The 19,307-nt window shown below is 45.4% G+C and overlaps 1 protein-coding gene across 1 annotated transcript in view; it reads right to left on the bottom strand.

The window, feature by feature from the left end:
- trabd2b (TraB domain containing 2B) overlaps positions 1 to 9,749 on the bottom strand; it is a 68,307-nt gene extending 58,558 nt beyond the window's left edge. The window contains exons 1-2 of the mRNA XM_030432286.1: positions 9,291 to 9,749; positions 5,800 to 6,369 (exon numbers count right to left, since the gene is read on the bottom strand). Coding sequence (XP_030288146.1) covers positions 5,800 to 6,369; positions 9,291 to 9,404 — 684 coding nt within the window. The 5' untranslated portion in view covers positions 9,405 to 9,749. The remainder of the gene's footprint in view (positions 1 to 5,799; positions 6,370 to 9,290) is intronic.
- Positions 9,750 to 19,307: the final 9,558 nt, after the last annotated feature.

The following is a 19,307-nucleotide window of genomic DNA, read 5'->3' as shown; positions in this document are numbered from 1 at the left end:
AATTTACTGCAGCCTCCCGTTTGTTGGGATGAGCAGATATGTGTTCTAGAAATATAATGTGTGTGTGTCTTTGAGACTACCTGCCTGCAGGAAAACACGCTCAACCACCATTCGCTTTACCGCAATTTCCACTGTTAGGATGACAAAATAATTACACGGAAAACAGTGCAGGGCTCGTGTGGGCGTGTGCCGGGAAGCTCTGGTCCTCATTTTGAAGGGAAGATGACTGCGCAGCGAAGACGGATCGGCAGTGTGATGTGAGGCCGTTAACAATTGAAGCAGACAGCAGCGCTCATTTTCTCCGCCAAAGGGAGGACGTGGGCGAAGGGAGGAGGGAAGGATTTGGCACATCGGACACTAAAGTATGGAAGAGCACTCCCGACCTGCCGCGCTCAGCTCAGGACCTCGGCAGCACTCAGCTCAGCGACAATGTGGCGGAGTCATTACTTCAGGTCTCTCAGGTGCAGTGAGGAGGGCTGTGACCTCTGCTGGATTCACTGAAATGGGGACAACGCAGCAGGTTTATAGAGGAGCGCAGAAAAAAAGGAAAACAAAAATCAACGCTGGACTTTCTTTTATCGCTTTTTATCTTGTCGCTGCAGTTTACCTGGTGCCTGTCAGCTTTTTTTCTTTAAACATTTAATTTTTTTCCCCCACAAAATGTGAATACAATAAGAATTTGTGAATTATTCAGCCGTCAAGTGCACAGTGTGCCTGTTTTCTCAGCGTCTACATCCAGCCTCTCTACCTCGCTGTCAGCCTGCAGTGTTTCTGGCCAGCACATAATTGTCTAAGTGCTTCTGGATGGCAGCAGGCTATTTGGTCATTAAGGGGCCTATTAAGTCATTAGTGCAACAGTGGGACTGCCGTCTGCCTGCCGACAGCACCAGATGATCGGTCTGATACGCGTTGCCTCGCAGTTTTCCACATATTTGCGCAGGTAATTATAGCTTAGATGTGAAACACCCTCAGATGTCACGCTTAAAGAGGGGATACATGTCGCCAGCACACTTTAAAGGTAATCTCCTCCTCCTCCCCCTCCACCTCTTTTTCCACTCGGGGTGTGCAGATGAGCAATGGGTTAGCAATGGGACAACCAGAGCCTCGGGACATGTCAGAGGGAATAGATAGGGAGCGAGAGGGAGGAAACAGAGATCCAAAATGAATGAGGAGGTCAGAGAAAAGAAGAGCAGAGTGCAGACAAAGAATCGCTTTTTCCATCCATCCGCCTCGGCAGGCAACACATCGCTTCAAACCAAAACGTACACGCCCGTCACGGAATGTAAATATTTGGATATGGGTAAAGTTGGATGTGACTTAATTCCTCCCTGTAAAGATGTCCTGCTTAGCTGAACACGGTCCAAAGAACACAAGGAGAAGTATTCTGCATGATTTGATACGACGCATGAGAATCTTATTTTGATTTCTGCGCTGCTGTTCCTCTTAGCCGGGCTCACAATATTACATTCACCGCTTACCATAAATGCTCATCAAATAAACTGCGCTCCACGGCCAGAAAAACCTCTGGATCTGTCCAGAGACAGACATTCCTCCTGGATGTGAGCTGTATTTTACTTTTACTGTTTTTAAATCATTTTCAAATCACCCATCTGTATCCTTGGGCCATATACTTTACAAGGTCCAATCTGAATGGGAAAACCAAACACAAACACAAATCAAATTTGAAAATCATATAAAGTAATAGTGTCTTATGGGAAACACAGACTGTGTGGGTCTAAACACAGTTAGGGGAATGCCTCTGGCCCAGGCAGATAAAAGTTTCACTTTATGACCACTGTGTGTAAATTCGGTGGTTTGCTATCCTAGCACCAGACACTTTTCATTATATATTTTCATGCATATATTGGAAAAACTCATGTTTCATATTACTTTACCACAAAGAAATGCATTGTTGTGATATTTCAGCCACATCTCCTCACCACAGCGTGTGTGAAGCTGCAGTGTCAGCACAACAAAAAAGCCTCAGCCTGACGTCTTCCCTAGCAGAGAGACGGCACAGGACGGTTCACTGATTGAAATAGAAATGTCAGATTGACACCAAGGCTGTAAACAGAGCTCACCAGGAGGAGGGCGCCCTCCTGCTGAGAGGAAACCAGATTCTGTCACCTACCATCCTCCCCTCCCTTAACCCGCTCGAGGGGACAGCACTTGTGTGTAGCCGACAGTCAGCCACAGCTCTCTTTCTCTCATGCACACAAACACACACACCTACACATAGTTGCACAAGTCGTGGCACAAAATAGCCCGAGCTAATGGAAACTCAGCCTGGTCAGGGGTTGAGCCAGGTACTCTATCAGATTGGGCGCTGCCTGCCTGCTCAGCGGTGCCCAGACTGACCCCAGCAGACTGCCAGTCTCCTTACCGCTCTGCTGCTCCGCGGCTCCGCTACCACCTCCCGCCATGACCCCTGACCCCTGCCCAGGAGACAGGCGCCACCAATATGATGCAATTTCTCTGGGCCAGTGGCCTCAGCTGCAATGCGACCCAGGGAAAATAAATACGGGTGTTTATTCGGTGGGAGCGTGAGAGGCTCACAGGCTGGAGCCGCCCTCAAGTTTCCCAAAAGCAGCTTTGCACTAGAGCTGTTTTTGTTCCTTATCTTGACTTCAATAACATACGGTATGCAGGTGAAAATAAGCCATTGTGTTTTGGAAGTGGACCGCTGTGATGCAGAGACTGGTATGGTATAATACCTGATGAATCATGATGATTATTCGCTGATCCACTGTTGAGGGAACAGCGGGTGTATCAGAGTCGCCTCTCAGAGCTCTGATTGTGCAGCTTGAACCCTTCTGTTTCACAAAGACTTTAGTGCTGTCCAGCCCGCTCGCCTGTCAACCGACATCAGCCTCCACAGAGCTGGAGAAGAACCAGGCACCACGATCCTCCACTGGTTCTGTAAAACTCTAAACTGCCTCTCACAGAGACATCCACACCTCTCCTCTCTGTGATCTAAAGAGACCATAGAGAGTTTCAGACAGACAGAGCTCTTGTTAGACCACAATGGTTTAAAGAGGGCTCTGGCATACTTAACGTTTCTCCGTCCCTCCTACGCTACCACCAACACCACTCAAAAGAAATGGCTGGATTAAAACACGCACTTCTCCGCCTCCTTATGATTATGATCCGCTTTGCCAGTTTTTCCTCTAAAGTCTACTTCATCTGAGGAGCAGTGCTTCAACACTAGGGATGGGAATCGAGTACCGGAACTGGTGAGAACTGGTTCCGGGTAGTCCGTTCCATCTGAATCAAATGCTATGTCTCCAACCTTATTAATTTATTTATTTATTTATAAATGGTATTATAAAAGGTATTTTTTCTGACTGTTGCCGGTGTCTTTTCAGCTGCCTGATTGGTACTGCACATTTGCAACTCTCAACAGAGATGAGAAAGAATCGAAGCGTCTAACATCATGAGCAACCGCCACAAATAGCTCAGGCAAAAACAAAAAATCTGTCTGATTCAAGTTCTTCATTTTTTGATGAAGACTTTTTAGAACAAGTTAATCATCGCCAGTCGCATTCACGACGACGAACGTGATGCGCCAGAAAAAATAGAAAGAAAGCCAAACACACGCCGTTGCAATGGAAAAAGAGGTACGTCGCTAATTTGAACTGTGTCAAAACATCTCCATTGGGGATCAATAATGAATTGGGATCAATAAAATCAAAACTCAATTCCCCTCACGACTCAAGTCCGCCCCTCTACCAGTGGTTCTTGGATCAGGCCCTCCTGAGGAACCTCCAGTCTGACCAAATGATGAATCACCAGCATTCGTGTTTCTAAGAGCCTCTTTGTGAAGTCAAAGTTACAGGATATTGTAAGCAGCTACTTTTATTGAGAACAAACAATATGTAGGCCGTCAGGGTTTGGAACCTTTCCCGACTCTGATCTCCCTTTATGCTTTGCTCATGTTTCAGATTAGCGTTAGCAGTGAGACGACGCACATCAGTCTCCCTGCGTTTTCGACCCTGCCGCTGCTTTTACAGTTTTTCTTTTTCCCCCAGCCAGTCTCTATCTGTGCCTTCGTCTCTGTGTGTCTCACTTCTCTTTCTCCTGACTCCCACCCACACGCTTTCTCTATGACTCTTTTCGTCTATCCGTCCTCCTGACCTCATCCTTGTTACAGTCGAGCGTAGCGGGAATCAATCAACCATAGTGTTCAGATTAAATCACAAATTATTATAATTGAGAATAATAGTTTCCATGTCAGTTTCAGTTCAGCTCTCAATTGTTCTCATACGTATCTGGAAATGAGGGGGCTGGAAGCTCAGACGTCCAGCGGCGCATGTGCTCTGGTGGGGTGAAATTCAAGTTATCCATGATCCAGTTTTGACTGAATTTCCATGGCAATAAAATTCTGATCTGAATTTGAGCACCTGTCTCGTAAAAATCTTACCCCGCCTTGTAAATTCAGTGCATTCTGCCCATTCTTTCCTCTGCAGAACAATAGTTTTTGCTTATTAAAGTCAAATAGATGTTCTCAGGAAACATAGACGCTGCTTTCTAAAGTTGGACCGCTACTCAACTCTGTTAGGATGTAATTTAAAACAGTGTTGTTTTTAGGGGCAACCGCCGTGCCTGTTGCACTAAATACAGATCAGCAGCAGGGACGGTTAAACTGAGACTACTTTATAGATCCAGTCCCTTTAAGATGACAAGAAAACAACACGTCTACAGGAGATAACAGACTACACAAATTGCAAAGCCCTCCTGACAGCATTAGCACTTCTCCTCTTCATAACCGAGAAGCTCGGTGTGTATCGCTGAGCTTATTTCTAGGGGCAGTGAAGCTCCCTGGCATGTGCAGGGCATGGAGTGCGACTTTGACAGCGTAGTTAGGAGGTGCTGATGAAAGCGGAGAGGCTGGGAGCCCACTGCCTCTCAAATTAGCCCCGGAGCCCTCCGACCTGTCACATTGAGGTGTGGGCCCTCACAGATTCTGTTGCACTGCGCCGCCAAAGTGCATGCGAGGAGCTTTTGCTCGCCTTCATGCCGGGTGTGGTGTGCTCGGAAGGCACGAATGTTTGGTCGCACTGGAGCGTTTTCCCTCCTTAATGTCGATCAAAGGTCGCCTGAGAGCGTAAATCAGAACAGAGCGTCTCTCTCGTGCTGTCGAGGCCCGTCACAGTTTTACCGAGCGACCTCCCACAGTTTGAAAAAAAAATGGTCTCCAGTCTCTACGGTAGGGGGACCTCCAACTGACTAATTCTTTAAATAGATGCACATTCCCGTCATCTCTTTATCATCAGACGAGGAATTTAAAGATGAAGTCACTCCCCATGTTTTGCTCATCAAGTAATTAGGTTGTTTCGTTCATCTTCCGGTCTCCTGTTACATTGCGACCTCTGCGATACCGTAGAGTCAGACAGACAGTCTGCATTAATGGAAGAGGGAGCTCTCCGCTCTTCTCACCTTCTCTAATCTGTTCTGCATGTGCATCGCTCAGCCTGACACCCTCTGCAGACTCAGCTGATGAGTGTGTTTGTTTAGTGAGGTGGAGGGACATCCATAACCCTAAAGCCGTCCCCGGGAGAAAGGTTTGAATCACTTTTTGTTATCCTCATATTGTCTCTTCCCACATTCTCTGACTGTTTCTCTGCGACACCCAGAATCTGTGCACACACACTCGACTTTTACTGTATATTATGGAGCCCAACCTGCTTGTCTGAATGACGCGCAGAATAAACGGTCTGACATCAGCTATTCCAGCTGTGTACACACAGGGAATCAAATGCAAAAGGGAGAAAACAAGCAAGTGTTCCTTCCTCCTCTTACCTGGGAGAAGTTGAGCCCGTTGAGAGGGTGACACTGCTCCTCCACCCGCTCCACCGCCCCCGTGATCTTTCCCATCCTCTCAGCCTCTTGAGCCAAGAACAGGTCCAGCACCGGCGTCCCCCTGGACCGGACGTCCCACTCCGTCAATGAGTTGACCATCAGCATCACCCACACAGGCCTTTTCCTCTCCCAGTTTCCTGCTATGGCGTTGAACAAGTAGTCAGCGTACAGGCCACGGCCACGCTGGTCGGCAGTCATCCAATAGGGCATCATGTGTTTGACGTAGTCCAGGTGGCGTTTGAGGCGGCGGTACAGGTCCCGAGGTAGCAGCATCTGCAGGTTCTCGCCGTGGGGCAGCAGCTGGCAGCTGGTCAGCTTGGAGATGGTGAGAGGGTCGGTCAGGTCGAGCTCAAAGAAAACATTGCGGCTGTTGTGGAAGGCCTGCTTGGACCTGTCGGGGATGAAGTCCCAGACCCGGGTGTAGGGCACGTGGATGGTACCGAATAAGTAAGAAGGAGGGTGTGGAGGCGCACGCTGTACTCGCCACAGGAAAGAGTTCATGTCGCTTTGCTGTCAAGGTGGAAGAAGAAGGAGGGAAGCAAAGAAAATAAGATTTTGAGAGTAAAAGGAAATAAAAACACCAGAGCCGTCACGTTAGAGCAATTTGCCGTGCCTTAAAACTAAAGCTGACACATCTCTCGTCTGTTGTGGTTTACTGGCTCATAGGCTCGGGTCAACAAGTTAAAGATTGAAATACCATTTTGAGAGGACGGCAGGGGAAGCATGAAGTCGTGTCAGCTCGGGGCTGAGCTGCGAGGGCTTGCTGCTGTGGTGCAGGCAGCGGGTTTATAGAGGGGCCTTCTGGGCTGTAAACAGACCCCCGTGTATTGTTGAGGTGCATACCTCGGTTGCCAAAGCCTCTTTCGGCCTGGGAAGCATTTTGAAGGCTGCAGCGCAAATATACTGCGCTGGAGCTCATAAAAGCCAAGAAAGCTGAAAGAAACCTGCTCTCGGCTCTGACCCCACTGTGATACTATTGTTTGTGATTTATTTATTTTAATTTTTTTTACGCCAGACGGGGAGATCTGCTGCTGACAGCCTTAAGTACAACACTGTTTTTGTCCTCTGCAGGAAGTGTTTGTCTACTGCGGTTATCTTTACACGAAACAATGCCGAGATGGAAATTAAATCACCGAAAGCCACTGAAAAACGAGCGGAGGGCCTCACACTGCCTTTAAAATATGTTTCTTGTTAAGGGCTCTGTGAATGTGCCGTGCATGTGCGATGACTTTGATGTTGGCATTATTCAAATATGAAGAAAGAATTAGCTTCTATAAACAGAATCAAACTCCTGGCCTCCGAGACACGCTGCAATCAGGCATTTGAGGGATGAAACCCATTACTGTAAAATAAAGTTATTCTTAGACAATGTTTACTTCTAAAATTCAATCAGAGTTTCCGTCAGACGTGTTCCAGTTATGATGCGCCGCTGCCAACCCTGCCTTTGTCACATAAAACTCTCTCTAGAAAAACTTCTGCCAGGAGCGAGTCAAGTTGTTCGGTGTGGGATGTTCTGTTATCATCACAGTTGACTGCAGCAAACATGCAGTCATCTCTGGCACAGTCTCTCCCCCGCGTCTCTGACAAAACGCATCTAAAGTGCTGCACTTAATCCGAGAGCAAGCTTTCCCCTTCTTCGCTCAAAATGTTTGCTTCTAACGCGATTTTCAGGCTGGCAGGGCGCACACTGACGGGAACACTTTGGACGACATTAGTGCATTCTCCATCATATTTTTCATACACGGAAACTTACAAAGCTGAACCTATTTATTATTTTTTTATTTGTGCAGCATTTTGTCATCCCTTAACAAGCTACTCGGGCCCCTGAATAAGGACTTTTTCGACATGGAAAGTAAGTGTGGCCGTGTCCAGACGAAGAGGAGAGATTCCCCTCTGCTGTTGAAGCTGCGTGGACGTTTTTGGAGAGCCCTGACGAGCAACGGCTCCTTTTTATGGGGGTAATTACTCTTAACAGAAAACAGAGACCACTGTACTGACGCATTACAAATCACATGAAGTCTTCACTGATCGCTGGCAACACATTCATTATCCGCACATACAGGACATAACGCACACGTAAAAACAAAAGCCACCCTCATGATCCTCGCGCACAACAGCCAGGAGCCATATTTATAAATGTGCCTGTTGCTGAGAGGTTGTTTTTTGTTTTTTTTCCAGAAAGGAAACTTGTTGAAGGTGATGATTTTAATTCACATCAATAACCTCCCCTCCCCTCCTTCATGAGGATGCGTTCACAGTGGGAGGCCGGCTGACAGACCCGTGAACCGGAGCTGCAGCGCGGCTGGGCGCCGCTGCGCCTCCCCGCCGTGAGGACTTCAAGCCACATCCATGACTCCTACCAGTGTGCCTGATAAGTGTTTTAATGGGCCTTGTGTTGCGGTGAAACGCGATCGCGACAGAGAAAAAAGGTCAGGGAAACGTAATTTTTCCAAATGAAGTCAAGTCACCCGTGGGTGTTCCCCCCACTTGCGTTTGTCACATAAACAGTCATAAAGTTGGCGCGAGTTAACAATTTCTCCTGGAAACCGCTTTTTATTCCAGCTGCGGTTCTGAGAGGTTCATTTATGAGTCAGTACAGAAAATACATAAAGATAAGGCAGTGTTGTCTCTAATCACTGTCTCCTAGTTAATATTAGGCTATTTGATATTATAATATCAGCCTAATATCAATACACGTTATTAGTAATTATTATTATTATTATTATTATTATTATTATTATTATTAGGCATTGTAGACAGTGTGTCAATTAACAAGCAACCCTAATCATGCAATTTTAACTTGTGCATCTTTATGTATTATTTATTCATCTTATCATCTGTTTATTATTTATTCATAAAAAAGTATTCAAATGTTTTATTGTTTTAAAATGAGTCATAACCTTTGACCTCATCATAAAGCAGGACTCTGATAACTGATAAACGACATGAGGTGTGACTTTCTCGCCCTGCCATGCACGTTAAATCCTAAAACACTATAAATACTATTAAAGATAACTAAGTTGAGTCTCGCCGTTGTTTCTCCAGCTGGAACCAAGAAACACTGACCAGTTTTGTCCCCATTGCTCTTAAAAGGCGTAGTTGTTCATTAAACAAATCAGCTCCCACCAAGAAATGTTAACTGAAATATGGAATACAAATTAATTTATTATGAAATGTATTTGATTTTTTAAATCTATTTTTCCATCTGAGCCCTCATGTTCCCTCCACCTCCCAACACAAAGTGACGCCCTCGTCCAGAAAGCTCACTTTCTTGACAACAAGTGTCACCTCTGCAGCATGACTGGCTTTAACGCACTGGACTCTTGTGTGTTCGTCTACGCGAACTTTCGAACGCGAGTTTATCTCGGTAGAAAGAGAAAAAAAACGATGGGGTGTCCTTGACTTGATAAAGTGCCCAACACGCGACTCACCGACTTTGGTGGGTCGCACTGCCTCGGTCTGTCCGGTCGATGTGCGCCCCAGGGTGCCACAGTGTGCAGGAGAGCGCTCAGGAAGACCCAGCTGAATCCCGGCAGACAGACCATCGTGTCGAGGTGACAGGACACTTCCTAACAGTCAGCTCTCAGACACGTTTCAGTCTGCTACTTCTCACTGCCCTCTCCTCTTGAAGTGACAAAGAAAAAACGTTACCGGTGGCCTCTTGGCTCACATGTGCCGCTCGGCTGGAGGACCATTCTGCCCCTTCGACATTCCCGACTGCTCTCCGCTCTCTTTTAAAAAAAAAAAACTGTTTCTCCTTGAGGCAGGAGCTGCTGCTGCTGCTGCTGCTGCTGCAAACTCTTTGGAGAGTTTCCGCGGTGCGCTCCGAAAGTTTGGAGCGCCTGGACTGGTAAAAGAGAGAGGGAGGTGGGACGATCTGAGTAGCCCCTCTACCCCTCAGCCCAACACACACACACACACACACACACCCAAACACACACAAACCTGCTTCTTTTAAGAGGAGGGAGCCAGGTTCAGAGTGGGATGACAGGTTTGCGTGAGTAAAGCCCCTCAAGACAGACCCACCCCCCCCCCCCACCAAAAAAAAGAGAGCAGAGTGGTAAATGAATGTTCTTCTTGCATCCTGCCTGCAGTGTGAGCTCGGACATAAGGCAGTGTTTATAGTCTGCTAGGAGAGTCCATCAGGCTCAGGAAGGAGATTATATGGCTGTTAAGTCATTTTGATCTTTGTCTGGTATCATTTTATATGGTTGCTGATTTAGCTAATTAACTTGTTTAAAGGTGCGCTATGCAGTTTTGGTAAAAAAAAACCATTTTTGATCAGGAGGTAAAGATCTGCATCGACTGATTTCTTGTTCACGAATAAACGGCATAAATGAACTGACTTTAAAGGACAACACATGCTGTTTTACCTTGTTCATATGTGGCGGACCCTGCCACCTTTCTAGCTTCAACCAGTGTTCCAAGGACCTTATTTTCCTCTGAGAACCGCTTGTTTATTCAGTTAGTTATCACCTCATTTATATTGTGATTGTTAATATCCTGCGTTTTAACGTCTTCGCTGCCCCTTTAACTTGATCATATTCATTCGTGTTATGCCTGTTATCGGCTAAACTCTCGCAGCTCAAAGGTTTTAAGAAATGATCGCTCACAGTTCCCACGGTCTTCTTTCGGACTGGTCGGCCTAATGTCCGGTTCCCTGAATCGTATTTTTCTCGCGTCCGTCTCACTCCCGCGCTGTGACATTTGTTTGATATTCTCTCCTAAAAAAAAATGTACGGCGTAATTGGGTTTCCTACTTTAAAGAAAAACTGCAGAGCCATGAGGTCAGGTGGCATGGCTACGCAGAGGTTTGTTTCGTCTTGCTTTTCAACACAGTCATTCTGGAGAAGTAAATGAACAATATTTCATACGCTGTCATGTGTTTCCTCTTCGGCGGGATCACATTTATCTCTGTCCGTCTCTGTTTGACAAACGCCGCGGCACTACGTGCGTATATGAGGGTCTTGAGCCTCGGACCTTATATCTGTGATTAATGGTCTGAGTAAAGACAACTGTGAGAAGTGTTTTATTTATATTCAGTTTAACGCTCGTCTTAAGATGTATTAGTCTTGATGGGAGGCAGAGATCTGGAATAAACCTCTCGCGTCAAGAGAAAGTGGCCCTCTCTGCCGGCAGAGGCCACCGTGTCAACGCTTCACTACTCTGCCATGACCTCAGTTATTGTCCGGGTGGCAGACAGTGTGACAGAGTCAAGTAGTGGGAAATTTATCATGGAGACCCCTCAAACAAGTGGCACCGGGCCCCCCCTCCCTGCAGGCCAGTGGCAGACAGACCTCGGACAAGCAGCTCTTTGTCCCGGGCCATGTTCTCCCCTCCTCTCCACTCCTCTTCTCACCACTCCGTGCTCACTTGTGTTACTGGGCGGCTTTGTTAGCGGCCGGCTGTCCCTGTACGCTCATTGTATTTTCCGTTCAGATGAGGTCCTATTGGGGCGTTTCTGCTGAGTGTCTTTGATCAGCTTGTCTTTTAACACAGTCTCACGTTGTAAAACTGTGACACTTCTGCCCTTTGACCCCCTTGACTTCTTTTATTGGGCACCATTCATCAAGCTTGTCGAATCTGAAAGACTGGAAAGTCAATATTTCTTTGTTTCATACAGCTGCACAAACTTCGTATGGTTTCAGATTCGGGACGGCAGCGTATAAAGGAATCAAACAATGGAACCGTGTCGATCTAATCTGATCTTTTCATCCCCGCTGCTCTGTTTTCTCCCCTTTGCTCTGAGACAGGTGTGGGATTTCAGTTAGCGGGTTTCATCTGCTCTAATATGTCCACCTGTGGACTCAGGTACTTGCTTTAAACCACACCTTGCGAGAGAGGGCTTCTCTTTGAAGGAGCTATTCACATTCTTGGCCGGTTAGAAGAGGGCTTATGAGCGGCTGGCTGCAGGAGATTCCTGGACGGGGGCCAGCGCTTACAGCATAGCACACATATAGCTGGGGACGAAGGAAGACTTTAAAGTTAATGTTCTGTTAGCAGACCGCAGAAACACGCGCTTACAGAGCGCACATCTGGGGAGGCGTTAGCGAGAGAGGTGGACAGGTTTTCAAATGTTAAACAAAGTATATCTACAATGGAATACCCCTGCTTTTACTTCCATTGACTTTGCATGTTTTGCACGAATGTTTCCATTCTACACAGTATTCATCCCATATGGCAGCAGTGGACTCAGGATGTTTGAGGGGCAGGGGTGAAATAGTCACGCACAAAGTCGTGATACATTTATAGTAAACTGAAAGGTCAACTGCTTTGTAACATTTTCTCCACTGGAAGGGCGACTGCCCCCCTGCACTTCCCCTGACTCCACCGGTGCCATATGGACAGATAGAGGAAAAGCCCAGGGGGAGACAGGGACAGGGAAAAGAAAGAATGAAGAGACCTTGTTAATGTCTGTGGCCCCTGCAGCTTGAAGGATCCTGTATCTGCTTGTCCTTGTGGCTCCGCGGCTGCCTGTCGGTCTGATGCTGTGCAGAAGCCCTGCCACAAAACCCCAACATTAACTCACTGCCTCTGCCCCGGCATCATTACACGTCTATCTGTGTGTAATGATAGAGGTGCTGCTTCTATTACAACTACTACCACTGCTATTACGCCACATGAAAAGGAAACGTGAACGGGGGAAGCGGAGGCTGGATAAGTGGGTGCTTTGTTTGTTGTGCACACAGGGACCCCTGGTGGCGTGAGGAAGAATTAAAGATGATGCACGGCGTGGACAAAGGTGAGGGACGCAGGCGGATTGGCGACCCGAGGGCAGAGAGATAGTGATAGAGATACATAGCTTCAAAGAAAATGTGAGTATGATGGATATGAAGGAGTGGCTCGTAGCTTTAGGCAGCCATACTTCAGAGACTCACTGTCAGACTGGCTGCGAAGGCCACAGCGAACAATCTCTCCGTCTGTTGTCTCTGTTCACAGCTGGACTACACACACACACACACACACAGACACACACACACACACACACACACACACACACACACACACACACACACACACACTCCCTGGCTATCTCCACCCGTCTCTTGCTCGGGCTCCAATATCCTCTGTCCCGCTTTGAAGATGTCAAGGAATAATATTGACTGAGTCTCTGGTGAAATGTTATTGTGGTTTCCCTTTCCGGACGTCCTGGGGAAAAGGGGGGTAAAAAAGGACGGGAGAGGAGGTGGGAGAGGAGGAGGGTGGTGTTAGGGGGGTGGAATATGTCAGAGAATGTCAGAAGGGGGTTCGAAATGAATCTGCTTAAGTCAAACCAGACAGGGAGAGATAAACGGGGAGGAAGCTAAATGAACCAAAATTTGAATTTCTTCTTGGTGTGTTAGACTTTTTCAAGTGTTGGTGGAAAAAAAAGTCTTATTTAGATGGTGTTCAGCGACAGCAGGTCTATATCAGGTCCTTCTCTCTGTATCCTCTGCAGTGACGTCCCCTGTGGCGTGTTGACACATGCAGTGGATGGCTATCTGTCTATCTTCATCATCCAGAATGAGCAAAAGCAGGAGGGGAAAGATGAGAAGAAGAGATAACGTGACAGGGGTCACGGTCAGGGTTGTTTTTCTGGAAGCAATTTCTCAAATGGGCTCACTCTCACTCTTCATTTATTTATTTATTTGTTTTACACATTTTGGTAATTGTTTGGGGGTGAATTAAAGAAAGGGGATGAGTCATACTGATGGTTAATTACAGGAAGTAATGAAGGTAATTTGGTTCAGTCAGAGCAGACGCAGTTTGGTGCAGAGCTGATTGGGCTCTTTGTCATTACAGATCGTGAAATTCAAGCAAAGCTTTGTATCCATAGCAGCAGCTGGAAGATTTACTTTACAACAGAACAAACAGCAGCCAATTTAAATTACAACACATTTCCAAGTATCAGCTCCTCAGTGTGGACCAGTGATCAGTGGTTGGATGTAAACACCGGTAAGGAGTGTTGGGTAGTAACTAGGTACATGTTAAAGTTATGTTTTGCGAGTTAATTTACGAAATAAATGCAAAATGTTGGTGATTTCAAAGAGATTACATCCAAAAAACATTAAATTTTTTTATTTTGGTAAAACTTATATGTTGTATGTGCAACTTTCACTCTGTTGCTTTGAACATTTTCACCGCAGCAATGCGAGACAACACAGGTCAGCAGAGCTCCACATCCAGACAGGCTTCTTTTATTGGTATGCTTTTCGAGTTTTAACCCTTGTCTTTGATTTGTTCTTTTTTGTTTGAATATGCATCAACTCTCCTTTTGCTAAACTGCCTTTTTAAGCTTTATTGCTTAGTTTAAACCGCTGTTTAACGAAGTCATCAAAAGTAATCAGTAACATTACTTTTATGATGTAATTAAACTCATAGTCTGAAACACATTACATTTTAAAAGCAACCTTCCCAACACTGTCAGTAAGTGTAATAATTTGGCAATAGCCTAATTTCATGTGACAGCAGGAAGCCCTCTGCAGTGGAAAATAAAAGATTGCATTGCAGAGCTGAAGATAGGTAGTGAGATGAGCAGGTATCACTCTCATATCTGTCAGAAAGGCTACAGCCAGCAGCTGGCTAGCTTGGTTTAGTGTTAAGACTGGAAATGGTAAAACCGCTACTGGCTTATTTTTACATTCAGTTTTTGATTGAGCAAACAAGATACAGCAAGTTAGTTGGTGCGCTTTAGAAGTTCTGGTAGGTGGATTTCTTTCAAACTTTGGACAGAGCCAGGTTAACTGTTATCAGTCTTTGTGCTAAGCCTTCTTCTTCTAATTAGATCTTACTCAGCAGGAAAGGGAATGTATATCCCATAATGTTGCTTTGGTTTGAAATTGATTTGAATCATTTTCAATCTGATTACGGCTGGCGTGTTAGACAGCCCTCTCCACCATCGTCAGCAGAACACCAAGAGAGGGTCCATCCTTCGGGAGAACGGTGCTCATCTCTCCAGCAGAGATCAGGAAAATAGAAAAATTGGAGAATTCATAAAACGAAAATTTTTTGCTCCAATATGATTGGCACCTGTAGATCAATTTTAATTTCCAAAGTAAAAGGAGGCCTCTTTTATTTGTCACAAACACACTACTATTGTAGACGTTGTCATGATGGCTCCTGTACTGAGACTTTAGTCAAGCAACAGTGTTTATTTTTTTCTCCTTTGGCACAAATACACACACACTTACTGACAGAGAGCCATGTTTTCTATTTGTTTTTTTAGAAATCATAATGCTCTCACATCAAAGGCATGGCTGGCAAAGTCACCCCATGATGCATTGTGTTCTCTCCCACTGATCATTGGCATTATGAGTATATGTTATTATCCATATTGGGAATTGTATTTTCTCTCATTGTGCCCCATTTACCCCTGAGAGCCAAAGCAGGGCCAGTGGAGGATTGGAAAGAGCCATCCTGCTGTTAAGCATATCTACCAGTCGCTATTCGAATGGTAAAAGAGTAAGATATGAAGGAATAATGATGTCTCCCCTCTTGTCATTTCAGCAACCACAGTGCAACTCTCAGCACCAGACAATAGATGCATTCATATCATAATATCATGGAAATACAATATATATATATATATATACCTAATGTTAGTCTGTATAATACTTTTGATATTCATTGTCAATGTCCTGTTTGTGGTTTATCCAAGCAGGGGTTCGACAGAGGCTGCCGCTGCCAAATAAGGCCGTTAGCGTTGACTGGGGAACACAGTATAAACAGCATGTGTTATGACACCATTAAATCAAAGCCCCTGGTCTGCACTGATGTGCAGGAACCACACATGAATTTCAGCCTGAAGGATCAGATGAGCTCTTCTTTCAGTAAACAAAAATCTGGATTTGGACTTGACCTTCTTTTGAAGACGGTCATCGGCTCTAATGAGGTTCTTTGAAGATTATCTCATTGTCCGAGATGCTTTTATGTCACATGTATAGTAAATTCATGGCATCAAAGCTGGCCCCGGTAAAAAGACATCATGCTCAGAGTTCCACAGAGATGGGGAAGAGTTGCTGTAACTGCTGTCAGCCGACATTGGATTCGCACACGGTGCACTTCCTTTTTTGTGTAACTTGAGTTTACAGGAGCGAGTGGAGAAAGCAGAGCCTGAGTCAGTGCAGTCTCTGTGTGCTTGGATGTAAAGTGTTGGGTTTGGTGGCTGTGAAACTCTAACTGGGTTTATCATGCATTTATTCAAGGTTTATTTGGTGTATGTCTGCCACAGCTCTGTCTGAAGTGGTAATGCAGCCTGGCTGCTGTGGGCTGTGTTTGAGTGGGTAGTCTTAGTCATGGGCCATCTTGAGCTTTGTTTGCCCACATCTGTGAAGCCAGGTGTCCAAAATACCACATAGAGCATTCTGCATTTCGGCAGATTCGCAGCACAAAATGGCTGATGTCTCCAGACTTAAACTTGTATATTCTGCTTCTGCTATGGGGCTCTTTATCAAAACTTATCAAACTTATGTTTGCAGAGTGTGGAGGGCCGACCGTAGCGGGTTTGAAGAGCCGCTTCTCAGCTGCTTAGAGCGGGCTAGAGATACTGGATTAGAGTCAGACCCTCTGGAGAAAAACACCTGGAGTCACTTTGGATTCTGGTCTTAACCGGAAAGCCGTTTACCAACCGGAGGAAAGAGCAGAGATTACTTTTGAACTTTTGGGATTAAAACGTTTATTTATCTTCACTCCTGTTTATCGACCTGACTGGAGCCGTGATTCGTGGAGCTGACGTGTGTTTTCTGATGATGACCGTAATAAATGTAATGAGGTAAATGTACTTTACCTCATGAATGTAACGTAACAGAGAACTGGAGTGGGCTACTGATTTCACAGAGAGTCGTTGTGTGTGCCGTAGCTTACAGCTAGTCTACAGTAGAGTAAAATGGCTGTTTGGGGCACGCGTATAAACACTGCATGAGTTACGCAAATAAACACATATGTTCCTGCCGTGAAGCTTCACCGTGGATGTATACACCAATAAACAACCCCCACTGCTGATGAAAATCCATCTGATGTGACTCCGGCACAAATGTTCACACCTTAGATTTAGCCTCGCTCGCCGTCTTCTGGAAGCGGCACCCAAATGAAACATATTGTTCACTCCAGTAAAGTACAGAACTCGGCAAATTATATGACAAAGGTCTAGTCATTTTCAGAAGTTGTAATGTAGAATAAATACGTCTCATGTTTTGAAATCAGCGGCTGTTTTGGAGGGACATGTGGCTTCAACATGGGTATGAGTGTGCATACGCTTCAAATGCCTGACATGTGTATGAGCTTCCTCTGGGTCAGAGAAATAGGCACAGGAGGGCAAACATCTTGACTCAGCTGGCCCCCCGTCAAAGAGAACCATATGATGCATTGAAAAGCTCCTCGATATCTGTGATTAATAAAACCGGACTCCAGCAGTGAGGTCAGAACCAGTGTAAGGCCGTGGGAGAGGGGGGCTGAATAATGTGATTTTTCTTCTAGTTTTTTTAATTTCCACCATGCATGTAATGTTGTTCTGGTAACACAATATGACATTTCATGCTTCCTCTCCATCAACTTCTCTTTTCTGAGTCTTTTCCCCTCCACATCTACTTGGGGTTTTTTTTTTTCGGCTCTGTTTATTTTCAAGATCAATGAGCGGTTCTCTAACACTTGGCTGGTCTGCTCTTCTCAAACCCGAAGGCTTGAGTTCATGTGTCAGTGCGGATATGCATTTGTCTAAATATGAGACAGGATTGCAGTTCACAGAGAGAGAGAGAGAGAGAGAGAGAGAGAGAGAGAGAGAGAGAGGGTGAGATGAGGAAAAAATTTAAGAGAGACACAAAAGGAAAATGTGGTGATGGAAAGCAAATGATGTGAGGAATGCCAGAGATTGAGATGATTAGCTCTGATTAATGACTCTGTATTGATACAACACAGACATAATTTATTACCTTGAAGGGCATATTTCAAGTGTCTTGAATTAATGGTTTGTAGAGAGAGGGTAGAGAAGTAGAGAAGGAGGAGGAGGTGCACAGTCTGATAAACACAGACACACATAGACAGCGATGCAGGTACACACACACACACACACACACACACACCAGACGTCTTTCTGCTCTCTGAGCATCACTCCTACAGCCACTCTTCACTCACACGTAGAGCTGTTCTCGTGCTTGACAGGGAGCAGAGGGGCTGTCAACAGGCCCGGAGCCTGTCAAGAAGCAGGCTACCACGCTACACTGCTACACACACATGCTGATATAAACACAGAGCCATACATGCAGCTGAAACGTGTCACACAGCACGACTTCGATGACTAAATACACACAAACACACATGAATGGGGAGGGGGGTCAAGAGACGCGTCAAACAGCGCGGCTTGTGTGACCCAACTGTAACACACAACGAACAATACGACCGTTATGGCTGAGCACACAAACACACACACACAGGCAGAGACAAATACACAAACAGTCCGCCCAGGAAAAGTCTGCAGAGGTAATTTTCTGCTTCTTCAGCTGATCCTGAACATGTGTCAAGGTTTATACTGTAATCTACTGTAAGAGACGGAGAAAAGAAAATATACCGACTCCGCCGCTCCTTTCATTCCCACATTTATTCATGGTCTCGCCTGGGGCTCTGTTTGGGCTGCCACAGGACCTGTGTGTTGTATTCCCATGACGATAACCACTTGCCACAAGTTACCTTGGTATTAACTACTTCACAGCATCACAAGGGTAATCACTACACTTTGTCTGAGACTGGTTCCTGAAGCATTATCATCTTATAGTGAAGACTACAGTGTATACATTGTTTGTTTTTTGTTTTTTAGCAAGCCAAGCTGAACATGTAGCTCAGTTCTTTGCGGGCCAAGTTCAACCCATCAATAACATGACGATGACAGCCTCCAGTCTCCACCTGGCCTCATGCAAGATGAATTACAGTCTGAATCAGACTGAGCTCTGATGCACCAGTCCAGTTGGAGGGCAATACCGGGGGCCTTAATGGCCGACCAGGGAGGACAGGAATACAGTAGGAGCAACACAGATGCATATACAAACTGTATCAGTGGACACATACATCATGTAACCTGCCAGCATATACACTTGATCTGTACATAAACATTTGTGAGCGAATATTTTGAAAGCCGACAGAAAGATTGGACTCGACTCAGCAGTTCAGTGTCATTGCAACAGTTTTGAAGTTATCAAGTACATTAAAATGTTCAAAACCAAATCACAACAGCAGTGACAACTTAGTTAATGCATTTTCATCAAGACAGAAAGTCGACAGCAACTTTAGTAACTGCTCTGAAAAGGACTGAAACTGCCAGAGTAAAAAATGAAGAACAAATCCCCCTTATTTGATAATGAAGCACAAAATGCGTAAAGAAAAGTAAATACATTTGTGTAAATAAATAGGGTAAAATTGCAAAGGAAAAATAATTCAGAAATAAATAAATATATAAAGGAATAAATGTATAAAAAAGGAAA

This window comes from Sparus aurata, chromosome 11 (genome assembly GCF_900880675.1).
Source record: "Sparus aurata chromosome 11, fSpaAur1.1, whole genome shotgun sequence".
NCBI lineage: Eukaryota > Metazoa > Chordata > Actinopteri > Spariformes > Sparidae > Sparus > Sparus aurata.
The sequence above is the reverse complement of the archived record's forward strand: the minus strand, read 5'-3'. Positions and strand labels throughout refer to the sequence as shown.